At 38.8% G+C, this 17,062-nt stretch overlaps 2 protein-coding genes across 2 annotated transcripts; both read right to left on the bottom strand.

Moving 5' to 3' along the window:
- Positions 1 to 669: 669 nt before the first annotated feature.
- LOC141363872 (macrophage-expressed gene 1 protein-like) lies at positions 670 to 10,323 on the bottom strand. The gene is made up of 2 exons (XM_073867386.1): positions 9,874 to 10,323; positions 670 to 3,937 (listed from the first exon to the last, which is right to left on the bottom strand). Exons 1-2 carry the CDS (start codon positions 10,321 to 10,323, stop codon positions 2,405 to 2,407), a joined length of 1,983 nt encoding a protein of 660 aa, XP_073723487.1. The 3' UTR covers positions 670 to 2,404.
- Positions 10,324 to 11,642: 1,319 nt separating this feature from the next.
- Positions 11,643 to 13,936, bottom strand: LOC141363846 (macrophage-expressed gene 1 protein-like). The gene is made up of 2 exons (XM_073867354.1): positions 13,452 to 13,936; positions 11,643 to 13,325 (listed from the first exon to the last, which is right to left on the bottom strand). Exons 1-2 carry the CDS (start codon positions 13,899 to 13,901, stop codon positions 11,772 to 11,774), a joined length of 2,004 nt encoding a protein of 667 aa, XP_073723455.1. The 5' UTR covers positions 13,902 to 13,936; the 3' UTR covers positions 11,643 to 11,771.
- Positions 13,937 to 17,062: the final 3,126 nt, after the last annotated feature.

Raw genomic sequence — 17,062 nt, 5'->3', positions numbered from 1 at the left:
CTCAGATGCCTTAAGCAAACAACAAACGATACTACTAATATACACTTTTGGTGTGCTGTAAACACTACTGAAAGTTCATGATCCTAATTCTTTTCTCCATACCTAAATCCCAGATGGACAAAAAGCAATTAATCTTTAACAATCTAGAGTTGTTAAAGTATTGGTGTCGTGGACACAGTGAGCCTGGAGAATGTTATCATCAAAGTAAAGCTTAAAGTTGTGATGTGAATAAATCTTGCTTATAAACAGCTGTTAAGATTGTAATTTCATATGAAGTAAAAGTGTAGTCTTATATGAGTGGACCCAGAAATGCTCTTTCGTATGTCATGACTTAACAAGCATATAGTGATGGATGGGTTTATAAATTCAAACTTGATACCTTCAGGTCCTAAAATCACTGTTTGACATTTGGAGCTGTTAATGAGGAGTAGATAAGGACCAGCACTTAGCAGTGTCCAAATATTTCAGGTACAGTTTTAAATAACGCACAACAATTGGAAAAATGTTATGGTCATACTGGAGAAAAGTGATCTTGGACCACCTGAAATATTTCTTGTAATATCATACTGGATGAGATCCATTTTGCATTTGTGCCATCTGTAAAATGTGAAACTTTATCAGGTCAGATTAGCCCAGATTGCACACACCGGGCTTGATATGTCTGTTGATCTGTTATATTCAATTCAATTCAATTTTATTTATATAGCGCTTTTCACAATTTGGTAATTGTATCAAAGCAGCTTTACATAATAGATGCAGTGAATAGCACAGAAAATCGACAGATAGCACAACATAATAAACGATAGCACAAGCAGTTAAATTTGCTACGGCTATAAATCAACATTATAAAAAAACGTATTACTAATGTAACGTATAGAAGTTAAGCCCAAAAAGGCTGCCTCCCCGGGTTGAAAAACCCCCTAGGAGAAAAAAATCCCGGAATTTTAGCCGGGGAAGTAAAAAAAGTCATAGGAGGAAAAAACCCTTGGGAGGTATATATATATATATATATATATATATATATATACACATTGAAACGGAAAGAGATTGAGCGGAGATTAAGCGGAGATTAAGCGGGTTCTGCCGGTGGTCTTTGGTCAGGCATCAGCTGGACATCACGTTGAAGAACAGCTAGTAGATCAGTTGTGTGCCGACTTTCACATGTACCGGAACTGGATCTGTTTGTCTCGTCCTCGGGATCAAGGACGAGACAGGGAGAGAGACACAAAATCTTATTAGCGTAGGGGCCGTTCACATAGAAAACAAGTGTCACACAGTAATGTGGTTTTAGTCAGCTCGGTTCCGGACAGGCTAACTATTGCTGGTTAAGTGTATTACATATAGTTAATGATTTTAGAAACGGAAACAGAACTCGTTTGACTAAGGCCAGAGGCCCCACTGCCGTCGTTAATGCTAACGTACAGTGGCAAACGGTTCTGTATGACATACTATTTTAAGGTCATGGGAAAAGGCCAAAATTGCAAGCCGGCCATATTTGGCAGTTAAGACTCAGTCGAAAACCAATTCAAAGTTTCAGCATATTACTAAAGAGTATTAATGAGATTTACCATGCTTTGAAGTGTTGACGAAAAAAAAAGGTTTTAATTTATTCATTAATTTATTAATTTATTATACGTGTACTGTAGCAATTTAACAACGTGTCATTGTAATATTTTTATAAATAAAGATAATACATCTACTTGCTGAAACAATCTGAACTTTATTGATTGAAAAAGGTAATTAGATGTGGCCATGTTTTTTTTTTTTCACAATTTACAAGTGTATTCTGTAGACAATAGTGCAAATATATCCTGATAATTATGAATTAACTTAGAGTTGAGTCCAAAGTACCATCATTTCAAAGAAGTGGCAGGGTGGCAGTAGGGCGGTTTACCAAACAGGTATTATAGCCCCAGAATAAAATGCATGTATGAGCTGCCTTCATTTAAAAACAAACACCTTGCTCTTACATATCTTAACATATCAGTGCCATTGTTTTGTCCCAAAATGCACACCAGTAGTTTGTTTGTAAAAACTCCTAATATAACAAAGACCTAGTCCTGTATCATTCTACACCCTGTCCCGGAAACTGCCCAATAGAAATTTAGCTATATATCACAATTATATATTTGTTTAATAAAATGATATAGTAAAACTACAGACTTACTTAATTTTACTGACTAGAGTTTTTTTAAACTTGATGAATTTATTATAAATGGAATCATAACAGAAAGGAAATTTTGAATTTAAAGATAAGTAATGTTGATTTCTTTATTTTTACTTCTTATATGACACCCCTATACCCATCACCATGTTACAAATGATTTAATTTGTGTTTTGTTATCTTTTTTCCCACACGATGAAGCATTTCCTCTCTGCTTTCTGCAACCAGAAAATCTCCTTGTTACAAAATAAATGCTCCTACTACAAAAACAACCATTGCATTAAAGGCTAGACCAGCCTTCTCTCCTCCAGATGTGTCGAGCATTAATGCCATTTGAATTTCATCTGGTTCTGCCAGTCGCCATGTCTTAGTTCCTTTAACTCTCACCCAGGACCGATCACCTTCAGTCATTACAGCTACGGTATTTGTTGCATTCATGTTGATCAGTGGTGGCTTTGTAAAAGGTGGAAGGTGAACAGGCTTTAAATCACCACCAGTGAACACGGATGACTGGACACAGTACAATATCTCACAACCATCACTAATGGTGGCTAATTGTTGGCTGAACTGAGGTGGACAGCGAGACTGACTCTGTGCAAGAGGGTTGCCAGATTGACAGCTAAAGAAACCACCGAAAGGAACTGAGGATTTTGTTCCTGTTGTATAATCCTTGCTCAGACAAACCATAATGCCATTAGACAATAGTTTTTGAGCAAAGAAATTGTCAGGACAGCTCCTGGATTTGGTAAACGGATTTTGCAAAGAAGGTCCAAATAAACCTCCAAAAAGGTACATAGAATTATCAGGGATTTTCTGAGTTGTGGAACACCAGTATGTGTCAACTTTTGCACGATGGACAAAATAGATATCACTACATTTTTCATCACAACAAGTAGACAGCCATAAAAAAACACATGAACGACATTTCTTCCTGCACTCAGCACGAAAATTCTCATCTTCTATTGTCTCAGAGCGTAATCTGGTGGCAGTGTACAGCTGAGGACATGAAAAATCACCAGTGGCTGGATTGTTTGGAGTCATTTCGTTACAGATGATATTTCCATCTGTTGTCAATGGAGTGCATGTTTGGTAAACACCTCCAAAGTTAAGATTAGTGACAGGACCCTCACAAGATCCATCATCCACATTTGCCTGGAAGTTAAAATTTGTTGAATCTGGATCAACACAACCTGGAATTGTGTTTACTTTGTAGTAACGCTCTGCAGCCTCATAGACTAACAAAGCTAGTTCAGTAACTATTGGCTCTGGAAGGTCTGGAAATGTTAATGGATTGAGAAAATAGTGCAGTGGCAGTCCAGAGCGATCGATAGCTACCAGATTATTGAGCGTGCTCTCCTGCCACTTCTGTAGGGTGATGCCTGGGTAAAATAAAGTCCCTCCATGACTCTGGGTTAAAGAATATGTGATGTTACCCTGATAACTGTTGCTGGGAATATTGTTGCCAACAGAATCAAAATTAACTTTGCTAAAAAAGTTAAAGCCTGCAGATGCAGACACAGAAGACATGTCGGACTGACTGGTAGAGACGTACGTAGACTTTTTCAGATAGTCCTCCTGCACCAAAACGGCACCAGCATCAACACTTGTGATAACGTGAGTACCGTAATCAAGTATGAGTTTCTCTGACAGATATGTTGCTTGACGAGTTTGATTGTTTTCAATAGCATCTGCTATTTCCTTAGCCTGGTGAGCAAAGCGAGCGTCCAGATTGAAGCCAGGATATGCATTCACTGTATACAGATGGTTACGTACCTGAAAATACAAAAAATACCAATTATAGAAGAGAAATAAGATTTAAATAGGAAGTTAATGCCTGTTTACAACAATTTTTTACAGTTTACACTAAGGATGATAAATTGGGTTTGACAGGCAAGGCTTAAAGCTAGTCCCAGGCTATGCATTGTGCTGTCCAGGGGCCCCAGCAGGATTTAATCTCAGGGTACACACAGAAAAAGTTATTGTCACTTTTACGAACATGGAAGTAAACATTCCGTCATAATCATTACAACCAGGAATTAAAATGTTTATGATAGTAAGATATTTAATGGCCCTTGTTTTCGGTCACATTTTTATTTTCAATCATGAACACTTGAAGAGTGAGCATATAAGCTAGAATGTGCATTTATTTCTTTATAAGAAGAACACACAAACCGAGAACGTACATGCGTGTTGTCATTACATTTTGTGTCTACCTCAGACAGACGACTTTTTGTGGAAGTTTTAATTTCATTCTGGAGGCTGAACCGGGTGTGCCTCATAAGCCTTGAAAAGTGAAGCCTCTGGCTCTTTGATCGCCCCCTGGTGGCTGGCTGCAGTACAAGTCATAACCCTGCCCTCTCCATTCAAACTAATGGGACTCTGCTCTAAATAACTGACGTTTTTACGTAACATGGCGGCGGCCGTGGTCGGACATTTTTGACTTCAATTCAATTACAATGGTGGGAGGCGACGTCGCGTCGTCCATCTTTTTTTTACAGTCTATGGGCTGAACCTGTGCTCCTCTGCCACACTGGAGTGTTTTTGACTTCAGGTAGTGCTGCGCAGACAGATCAGCCGGATGACATCAAAGTATCGCCAGACCGTTTTGAGACCAGTGCCTACTAATCACTCTTGCAGAACTCTCCGCTGCGCCGCATAAAGTCAATTGCTTATTATGGGCAGTTTTCACTAATTCCCTATTTTTCCTTATTCACGCTTTCATTTCATATGTCATGATGAGCATACACAGATTGAACGTTTAATTTGAAAATCAAATTACATTAGTGCCTTCTCACGTTATGCACAGTGCATGCGTACAGCCGTATGGCTGCAGGCGCCACTTGTGCTGTCTTGACTGAGAACAACTTGCAGTAATGCCAGTAATGTTTTACTCTATAAGGCACATTTATGAAAACCCTGCCTTAATCTAAGCTCAGTGAAACCAGGCCATAATGTTTTAAAAATCATTGTAAATTTAAAGTGCAGTCTGGCATTTTTCCTCTTTGTCACAATCTCTGTTCGAAATCTGCAATTGCAGCTATTTGTGGAATTATCAACTTTACGTGGGTTGTACATCGGCATGAAACGCAGATGAACACAATGTACCGAGGAGAATCTATCAATCACCACATTGCTGTGGATACTGTCGTTTACTGTAGTTTTTATCATGCTGATGTAAATTCAAGTGTTTGTTTTTAAAATAAGTTTGTTTTTAGTTAGTAATGCTATAAAAACAGTGGTGTCACGTCATGATTGACAACTGTGATATGCGCATTCTGCGAGCGGGGGCGGGGCCTTGCTTTCGCGGCTTTTCAGCTCACTACTACGCAGGACTCAAGACCCAAGATGTCAGCGCCGTATCAGAACACTGACGGCTTTACTTTTCACCAATGGAAGAGAGCGAACGGGCGTCGTCCATCCTTTTTTACAGTCTATGGTCAGGACCATAGATATGTACAGTAGATGTCGCCTTGGCTATAGCAGTTTATTGGACCGAATGCGTCAAATAGAGCCGCCATCTTGAAACGGGAACCCCACATCAGCGTCATTGTAGGCAATGGTGTAACGGAAATAAAATCACCATAAATCGTCATGAATGCGATTTTCTTGGTTTTCTTTTGGTTTGTTTCAACAGTCAGACATGTATAGAGCATTGAGTCCAGAAAAAAACTAAAAGTTTTGATATTTTGAAAATCTACTTTTTCTAACTATAATGCATAGTGCTAGTAGCCCTAACATCAATACGCAGGACAAAAGTCTGGCATTGTTCATGAATTCGAAGTACAGGAGGAGATAACAGTGTTACCTAGCTACTTCCAATGACAAGACCCCTGTTCTAAGATGGCGGCGTTCTTTTTGACGCATGCTTAGAACCCCAAGGTGACATCTAGTGTATATATCTATGGGTCTGGACAATGAAGAAAAGTAAAGAAGCGTTAATCTTAGTTAGATACTTTACTTATCCCAGTGGGAAACTTTACAGATCAATGGAAGATCAACTGGAGAAAAATTCCTGAAGTAAGTCATTTATTTTCATTTATATTTGCTGTCATGTAATATTCTTATTACACGTCACACGCGTCCGCGTGTGTATTGTTTACAAACGAGGATGCTTACTCACGTGGCGTGTACTTCTTTATGTCACGGAGTGACTTTTGAATGGCGGAACCTAAAGTGGTGGAAATTAGTTCCGCCCGGACAACTGTCCCTGAAACACCAGTCACTTACGGGAACTCCGGGCAACCCAAATTTGGGTTTTATTGGCAACAGGTGTGCAGATGAGTGGGGCGATCGATGATTGGGCGATTAAATGAAGAGGAGGCATATAAATAGGGCATCGGAAAAACAAGAAGGGGAAGTTTTATTCATGCAGTTGCTGCGGGTGTATTGTGTATTGTGGATATTGTGGGTTGGGCGAAGTGAAACTGAGGATTGGGCGCAAACATACCCAGAGCTGAGTATAAAAACTATCTTTATTGAAGTGTCGTGTTGACATGTGTTACTTCCTTGGAAGAGATCGTAAACATTGAAGAGCTACCGGAACTACAGTGAAAGGAGGCAGGAACAAGGAGTATTGTACTGTCGGACGTGTCTACATCGGATATCTGGAAGAAAGAGGAGAAGATCTAGTGTCAACGGAACTGTGAGTACGCTGAATTGTCGTTGTGCCAGTGTTTACCTTACAAGTGTGAAATATCAGTGTGCCTCTTGTGAGTTGTGATTAGTGTGTAAGCGGCCCCACCGTGGAGAGGATTGGTGGGCAAGCCGGAACCAGCTAAGGAGGGAGTACGTTGCATTGTCGTGGCTGTGACGTTTTCATCTGGCCATCCCCTGCATCAGTCACTTCAATTACCCAGAACGAATCCCAACATCAACGGAGGGAAGTATTGGCTGCTGCATGAAAAACTAGCTGTGTTGTCTCTGTGTATGATTACCTGTCTGTGGAGTGATTTCAGAGGCCCGCCCCTGTCTAGATCTCTTGTCCTGTTAGTTGGAAGAGCGGAGAGGGAAGCGTTCGACCTATTCCCGTGGTACATACTTGGCGTGACAACCTATCTGAACTTACCCATTGTGGTGACACCAGCTGAGGCCCAACGAGCAGCCGCTTCGACCCGTACCTCCATCTGCCCTTGTTCGAAGGCAAGAGGTGGTGTATTTTCCCCCATATATTCACTGAAGCCAAGTATATCTGTAAAGGAATTCTGTGTGTCTGTCTGCTACCAGTTCTGCAGGTCCGAGCCTAAGGCTCTGTGTCGTCGTGGGAGTGTTTTTTACGGTTGGAAGTTACCGTGTTGAGTGTCTTGTTCGAGAAGTCTGTCCTGGTGAGGAAGGCTACAAGTGTCGTGGCAAATACATCCTCTCCAGTCCCCCGAGCTTCAAAGGGCTAAAGCCTGTCGCCCACCTCTTCGAGGGTCTGTGAGTTGTACCCATTCCTAGCCATACGTTTCGTATACTCACCTGTACGCCAAGAGCTAAGAGCCAGTGTATTACCCCTGTATACTCGCCTGTACGCCCAGAGCTAAGAGCCAGTGTATTACCCCTGTATACTCACCTGTATGCCCAAAGTAAAGACCCAGTGTACCGTCCTGTGAACTCACCTGTACGCCAAAAGCTAAGAGCCAGTGTATTACCCCCGTATACTCACCTGTATGCCCCAAGTAAAGATCCAGTGTGCCATTCTGCGAACTCACCTGTACACCAAGAGCTAAGAGCCAGTGTATGACCCCTGTATACTAACCTGTACGCCCAGAGCTAAGAGCCAGTGTATTACCCCCGTATACTCACCTGTATGCCCCAAGTAAAGATCCAGTGTGCCATTCTGTGTACTCACCTGTACTCCCAAAGTTAAGAGCCAGTGTACTGCCCTGTATACTCACCTGTACGCCCAGAGCTAAGAGCCAGCGTATTACCCCTGTATACTCACCTGTATGCCCAAAGTCAAGACCCAGTGTACCGTCCTGCGAACTTACCTGCATGCTCAAAGCTAAGAGCTAGTGTTCCGCCCTGTATACTCACCTGAACGACCAAAGTCAAGATCCAGTGCATTCACTTTGCATACCTAACCGTACAACGAAGGCCAAGAATCTAGGTACTTGTCCGCATACTTACCGGCACGCCCATCATACTGGGCCTAGTTGCTCTTCAAATACTCACCTGTGTACCTTCAAGGCGCTTCCAGTATCGAGCCCAGGAATACACCGCATACCAGCCCAAGGTACTCACTTCCTCTATTTTGTTAGTGTCACTCACGATTCCTCATTTCTTCACGTCCAGGAAAAGGGAGTGTGGAAGGCTTCACGGGCAGTTCTCCTGCAACACATAACAAAGACAAAGCTGTGAATACTCTGGTTGAGGTCACGTGTGAAAAGTGACGAAGAGATCAGAAGGCCTACCTGTGAGTCCCTGTGACGGAGTCTGTAGCGACTCAGTACTGACGCTCTCTGGCCCTGAAAGCTCGATTTTAGATCCCCTTTCCCTACTTACCTTTTTAATTAATTTAAATAAAGCTTGTTTTCATTTACTTACGCTCCTTGTGTGTCTGGTCATTGGGGTGTTCTTGGGACCTCCTCGAGGTGGAAATTAGGGAGGGGCGAGACTCACGACATTGGTGGTCCGCTCCGACCTGTGACATTTACATGTTGTGTATTACATTCGCTATTATGTTATCTTGATAGTAAGGATGCACTACAGGATATTTTAAGTGTGTGCTGTAATATGATTTCATACATTGCGCTGTTGATTGCACGCTACCCGATGCCAGTCAGTTTATATGCATTTACAGAAGAACACACGCATTAAAACAGAAGCTAACCAATCAGTCGATGGGCATCTGAAAACAGCTTTTTATATAACTAAGCACTGCAGCTGGCTTATTTGTATGGTTATTACAAGAAGGCAATAACGAAGCCCCACCCCTAATCTTAATATCACTGGGGCGAAAGCAAATACAAAAATGCACAGCACACATGTAATTTTAAGAATTCATATGAATTGTCCATAGTTACAAATTTTTGTGATATTGTTGCCACACCACACATATAACAACAAATTTACAGAGGACACCCAATCAAAACACATTTTAAATGAATCAATGCATTTATATTGTAAAACAGCAGCATTCAAGCTGTTGTCTGATACGTAGTTGTTTCTTTAATGAATGAGCTTTAAACAGGCATTTACCTGTATTAAATAAATATACATACAAAATTCAGATTCAGATAAAATGTGTTAAAGCAATCCATGTTGTAAAGTCACTGTTATAATCTAAATGTTAATTTAATTAGCAGAAATTCATTTGTTAACCTAGAAATAGTGCTAATGCTACAATATTATTAAACAATATAAAATGTTTGTTCTTCGCTCTAAAAATTTTTTTGGGTTATCTTCAACCCAGCATTGGGTCAAAAAAGGATGAGCCCAGCTCATTGGTTTGTAATTTAACCTATTCTGGGTTGTTTCAACCCAAAATGCTGGGTTGTTTTAACCCATTGTTGGGGCCAATATATAAAAAATTTGGATTAATATAACCCAATGGCTGGGCTTGACCATTTTTGACCCAGTGCTTGGTTAAAAATGACCCAGCATTTTTTAAAAGTGTAATGCTGACATTTTATGATCAATAATAAAGTAATTAAAAGTTAAATCAAGCTGTGCAGCTACAGCAACAAAAGTAAACATTAATATTTCATTGGACAGTTATTTTCACCTACTTGAACCCGAGCTGTTACCGAACTCTCTTTAACTTGATGTGTTTTCATGCGCTGATTTTCTTCTGAGAATTTTCCATTGATCATAGAGAAAAACGATGCATCTGCATTGATGGAGCGTGAAGTTGAGCTTTTCTCCTCCAGCCATGACATGATGATCTCAGAGTGAGTTTCCACGCCACTTATTTTCTGTGGAATGACAAAGACTTCATCTGGAATGAGATAAACACCATCTTCTGTAGTCTGGCACTGAGAATAGCTCAAGTTCATCACCCTTCCCATGTCTATGTTGCGCAGGTTATCCCAACCTCCACCTGGTAACACCTCTAGTGCTGTTAAAGAAAAGTTTTTGCGACAATCACTGAGTCCATTACTGGGTCGGTTGTGTGGATTAAGATCACAGACATGGATGAAACAGCAGAGCATCAGCAGAGAGATAGCTTTTGGTTCCATGATTCTCAAGTCTGTTTAAAAATGCCTTTCTCTATATGATTGCATTTGGTATTTATTGCAGTCGCAGAGTGTGTGGTCTTCATTAAACCAGTTTAACCAGTTTTTATGATAGAATAGTACAGTTTTGGAACAATGATTTTATAATGGATCAGAACATAACAAAAGATTACTTTCAATTTCACTTTTACATAAAAGCTTATGAAATAACTATAAAGAGCACACATTCTATAGATTATTTCAGTACATAATTACTATTCAACTTTGATCCTGAGCCATGCCCTCCTGAATTAGTTCCAACCCTAAACAAACAAACCTGAACAACCTAATCAAATTGTGTATTTAATTATGCTTGAGTGAATGGTGGACTTCTATTGTTAATTTTATTTCTCTCATATGTAACAAATATATAAAGTCCAACATACAACACTAACTACAAAATTCCAAATGATGCTTTTATTAAAGTACAGTAAAATATACTTTTTAAAAAATGAAACAAAAAACAAAACGGCAAGTTGATTGTATTTAATTTTTGTAAAGGCTACTTAATAGGAAAGGAAAGGAAAGGAAAGGAAAGGAAAGGAAGAGATTATTTTCATCTCAGTCAGTTTAGAATTTATTTTGAATATAATTCAGTAGACAAAAACTTCATTTAATTTTACCTTTGTGGCTGGAGTAATGCAAATAAGTCCCATGATGCTGGTTATCAGTCGATGAAAATCTAAATAATTTAAGCATGACTTATTTTTAAACACCTGTTTATCACTTTGTGTGATTCTGAAACTGCTCCTTATTTGTTTCTCAAATCTTTAGGGCGAGTCTTTATGACAACACTTTAAATTCAGATCAGTTAGATGGTGTACTAGTCGATATCCTTATACTACAGTAATTAGTTAAACGTCACTGAAGAAAGAGAGGACAGAAAATTGAACTTTTATGTCATTTGTATTGTTTTTTCTAAATAGAAAAACAGTATTCTTTATAATATTAAGGAATTTGCTTAAAATGGTGTCAAAGAACCATAATTTCAACCAAAAATGAAATAAGAGATGTTTGTGTGCTCACATAGTGAGATAAGCAAATGATAAAGAAATAAGAGCCACAAATAAATAATGTATAAAAGTATTTATTGGTTGAGTATGTTGTTATACAGTAGGCAAATCTAATGAAAGTAAATTGTTATAACAGAAAACTATTGACACAACTTGTATTTAAATAAGGATATTAGTAATAATAGCTACATTTAAAGCAATGTTAATTTATTTTGGCTTTTCCCTCTAAAATATCATCCTTATACCCATCATCACATGACTAATTATTTCATTACAATTTTATTGATATAAGTAATTACATTATAAGCATTTGCATACTATTGTTACCTTACTTTATGAGTGTTGCCTGTACTATGAATCTATTTTTACACTCTGCTTTCCATGGGATCAGAGTTTTTTTCACATAAAAACAATTTCTGCCACTACAAAAGCAATTAAAGCAATTACACCACCAGCTAGACCGGCCCCTTCTCCTCCAGATGTCTCAGAAGATCTGTTGAGCATTAATGCCATTTCATTAATTTCACCTGGTTTTGCCAGTCGCCATTTCTTAGTTTCTCCAACTCTCACCCAGGACCGATCGCCTTCAGTCATTACAGCCACAGTGTTTGTTGCAATCATGCTGATCAGTGGTGGATTTGTAAAAGGTGGAAGGTGAACAGGTTTTAACTCACCACCAGTGAACACGGATGACTGGACGCAGTACAATATCTCACAACCATCACTAATGGCAGCTAATTGTTGGCTGAACTGAGGTGGACAGCGAGACTGATTTTGTGCAAGAGGATTGCCAGACTGACAGCTAAAGAAACCACCGAAAGGAACTGAGAATTTTGTTCCTGTCGTATAATCATTGCTCAGACAAACCATCATGCCATTAGACAATAGTTTTTGAGCAAAGAAATTTGTAGGACAGCTACTGGATTTGGTAAATGGGTTTTGCATAGAAGGTCCATAAAGACCTCCAAAAAGATATCCGGAGTAATTAGGAGTTTTCTGATTTGTGGAACACCAGTAGGTGGAAATTGTTGCACGACGGACATAGTACGTTTCACCACATATCTGGTCACAACAAGTAGACATCCATAAAAAACCACATGAACGACACTTCGTGCTGCACTCAGAAAGATAATACCCATCTTCTATTGTCTCAGAGCGTAATAGGGTGGCAGTGTACGGCTGAGGACATGAAAAATCACCAGTGGCTTGATTGTTTTGAGACCTGTCATTACAGATAATATTTCCATCTACCGTCAATGGAGTGCATGTTTGATACACACCACCAAAGCTAAGATTAGTGACTGGACCCTCGCAAGATCCATCATCCACATTTGCCTGGAAGTTAAAATTTTTGGAATCTGGATCCACACAACCTGGAATTGTGTTTACTTGGTAGTAATCCTCTGCAGCCTTATAGACTAACAAAGCTAGTTTAGTAACTATTGGCTCTGGAAGGTCTGGAAATGTTAATGGATTGAGAAAATAGTGCAGTGGCAGTCCAGAGCGATCAATAGCCACCAGATTATTGAGCGTGCTCTCCTGCCAATTCTGTAGAGTGATGCCTGGGTAAAATAAAGCCCCTCCATGACTCTGAATTAAAGAATATGTGATGTTACCCTGATAACTGTTGCTGGGAATATTGTTGCCAACAGAATCAAATTTTACTTTGCCAAAAAAGTTTAAGCCTGCTGATGCTGAGACAGAAGACATCTGTGACTGACTGCTAGAGACAAAAGACTTTTTCAGATAGTCCTCCTGCAATAAAGTGGCACCAGCATCAACACTTGTGATAACATGAGTACCATAGTCAAGAATCAGTTTCTCTGACAGGTAAGTTGCTTGACGTGTTTGATTGATTTCAACAGCTTCTGCGATTTCCATGGCCTGGTGAACAAATCGAGAGTCCAGGGCAAAATTAGGATATGCCTTCACTGTGTACAGATGATTACGTACCTGAAAATGTTAATGAACAAATTATACAACAGAAGAAAAAACACAAATGTAACTATGCAGGGTTTCACATTTGCATCTCAGATATGAAGTTTAACAGACATTTTTTATTTTAATATTTTCACTTACTTGAACCCGAGCCGTTACCGAATTCTCTTTCACTTGGTGGGTTTTCATACGCTGGTTTTCTGTAGAGAATTTTGCATTGACCACTGAAAGGAAGGAAACATCTGCATTTATAGAGCTTGAAGTTGAGCTTTTCTGCTCCAGCCATGACGTGATGATCTCAGAGTTTGTTTCCACTCCGCTCTCTTTTTGTGGAATGACGAAGACTTCATCAGGAATGAGATAAACACCATCTTCAGTGGTCTGGCACTGGGAATAGCTCAGGTTCATCACTCGTCCCATGTCAATGTTACGCAGGTTATCCCAACCACCTCCTGGTAAAACCTCCAGTGCTGTTAAAGCAGAGTTTTTGCGGCACTCACTGAGTCCATTGCTGGGACGGATGAGTGGATAAAGATCACAGGCATGGATGAAACAGCAGAGCATCACTACACAGATTGCTCGTAATTTCATGATTGTCGAGCGTGTTCAGAAGAAGCCTTTCTCTTCAGAGGGATGTGGTTGTTTATTGCAGTCCTAGTATGTGATCTATAGTTAAGCCCCCTTTTTTACGTTTACATAACCACAATTTACATCTTCTTTTAAATTTATTTTAGTATTCAAAGTAGCTTACAAATGAGGTTTCATATACCATGTTGCCTCAAGAGTCAAGTAATAAACACATTAAAGCTACATGAGTTTTCAAAAGATTTGGTGACTTTTTTGTCGTTCAGATGTCGTTTACCTATACAGATTGCAGTGAGGTTGAAGCTGCTGTTTCAGTAATTGTCCATACTTGACAAATATATGTTACTTTCACTTTTAGTGTCGGAGACTTTTATCTGATGTGGGCAGCTGTCAGCTGAGTATCTAATGCAATGAGATTAGGAGAGGTGTAATGTGGTCTTTTAATTCATTGAAAACCAGACATGCTGCAGCTTTCTAGATCATATAGAAAGGCTGAATCATATTGGCTGGAAGTCCAATCAATAGGGCATTGCGTTATAGATAAGTTTTGACATGATAAGAATTTGGAGAAGGAGCTGAGTAGTATGGAAAGGTCTGATTTTCCTAAAGAAAACACGCACCATAAACACCATTTACATGGCATTTACATGTAGGTATTTAGCAGACGCTTCGAGGAAAACAACAGAGTGATTTGTCTTAAGGATAATTATATGAAAAATGCTATTCAAGGATACTTTCAACTTACAAAGTTTCAGCATCTACACTCACCCAAAAGATTATTAGGAACACGATACTAATACTGTATTTGACCCCCTTTCGCCTTCAGAACTGCCTTAATTCTACGTTGCATTGATTCAACAAGGTGCTGAAAACATTCTTTAGAAATGTTGGCCCAAATTGATAGGATAGCATCTTGCAGTTGATGGAGATTTGTGGGATGCACATCCAGGGTTTGTTACCACAAACTTTAGGCGTGTAGCAATATTCTTTTTAGTAAGCAGTGGCTTCCCTCATGAATACCTTGCTGTTTTATGTATTGTTCACTTATGAACAGAGATGTTAGCAAGTTCCAATGATGCCTTCAAATCTTTGGCTGTCATTTCGGGTTGTTTCTTTACCTCATTGATGAGTCTTCGTTGTGCTCTTGGTGTCATTTTGACTGGGCGCCCACTTCTCGGTAGATTAGGGAACAGTCCCAAAGCGTCTCCATTTGTAGATTGTTTGCCTAACTTTAGACTGATGTCTTTATAATAACTTTATAACCCTTTCCAGCTTTATGTAATGCAACATTTCTTGATCATAGCTCCTCTGAAAGCTCTTTTTGGTGAGGCATGGCTCACATAAGTGTGTTCTTCTTGTGCAGAGCAAACTCCAAAAGTTTGAGGGGTTTTTATTAGTCAAAGTAGCTGTAGTCCATCTTATCTTAATGATACTCAAACCTGACTCCAATTAGCTTTTTTGAAGGCATTAACTCACATAGTTTTTTTCACAGTACTATGAGCTTTTTTTCCAATAAAGACATGAAAGATTAAACTTTGTGTTATTATTTTTAGGCACATAATGATGAAGATCAGATCACATTTTACGACAAATTTATTCAGAAAACTATGAAATTCCAAAAGGTTCACATACTTTTTCTTGACAGTTTATGTGCTCTTTTGGGCTCCTGGAAGACCAGTCAATTTTGAATCATTTGGAATGGTTTGATTGCCTGTGCAGGAAAACTGGTAAGCAGAGCATTGCAGTAGTACAGTCTAGATATTACGAGGGCCTGGACAAGGAGTTGGATGAGTCCTCATATTGTATAATGCAAATCTGCATGACAGATGTTGTCTTTGCGATGTAACCTGTGGTTGTCAAAGATCAGCCAAAGCTCTTCTCTCAGGACAGGCTAAAGGACTTGCGATGTAGGACTCAAACTAGTGTATGTCAACCTAACGTTATGTCCAGATGGCAGATGTCATAGTTTGGTTGACAATAAAAATCGGGTAACATCGAATGTTGATAACTGAAAATAGTTATTAATTAAGTATATAGTATATATAATATAGATTACATGGGATTATTGCACATGTTTTTGTCCTTTTGAAGACATAATCTAACAAATATAGTAAGCTTCTTCTGAGATCATAGGAAATTTTGTCAATTAATATGACAAGAAATAACAGGTTTACTGATACAAATACAGTATGCCTTTCCTGCTTGTAAATGGCCCTTTAAAGAACAGAAGATCATGTAAGAACAGGAGTATGAATTACATAGAGTAAACTATAATGAAAGCTAAAAGTTAAATTACTTGTATATCTCTTTGCTGCACAAATTAATGACTGTAATTATCAAAATGTTTTGTTTTAAGTGGTTATTGTTTGCATTTCACAATATAGAAAAATTTATGAAATTTTTCCCAAATTTACCATACAGTATTAACTCTAGAGACTTTGGTGAATATATGTTCACGTTGCTTTGGGTGTATACATTTCCTTTCTAACTTAACATTTGCCATTCAAAAGCTTGTTTAGTCATTTCAGAGTAGGGCTACTTTCACTCATCCAAACATGCCTATGGATAAAATTTAGATTGAATAAATTATTTCTTTTATAGGTGAAACCCATAGTAAAATCCCAAATATTGTTTTTAAATACTTTATATAAATACTTTACATTACTAGATAGTTTGGTATTAGGTTCTAAAATAATGCCATTCCTAACCAACTTTTGAAATGCCATCATTACCATCATTACATTCTCTTTTAACTAATGCCCTGAAGTGACAATTGGGCTGCCAGATATTTCCCAGTAAAGATTAGCTAGCTACACATAGGAAACGGATCTTCAGCATTTTATTTTTTACAAACAAATATTTTGGCGATCCGGGTGCCTTTGTATGTAGTAAAAAAACCTCTATTTTTTTACCACGACTGCATCTTTAAAATAGACAAATTGTGTGGATCAAGCGAGACACTGAATATGAACTTACTTACACTGCTTCCACCTTATGGCCATCAGTGTCAGTACAGCATTTTATTGTTCCCCAAACATTGCAAACACAGAAATGATAATCAAGATTAACCATAAAATGGGTGGTTTCCCAGACGGTGCTTATCATAGTCCCAGACTAAAATGCATTTTTGAGCTGCCTTAATTTAAAAAAAATATTGCACTGACACA

This window comes from Misgurnus anguillicaudatus, chromosome 5, assembly GCF_027580225.2.
Source record: "Misgurnus anguillicaudatus chromosome 5, ASM2758022v2, whole genome shotgun sequence".
NCBI classification, from domain to species: domain Eukaryota; kingdom Metazoa; phylum Chordata; class Actinopteri; order Cypriniformes; family Cobitidae; genus Misgurnus; species Misgurnus anguillicaudatus.
This window is presented reverse-complemented; position numbering and strand designations above follow the sequence as displayed.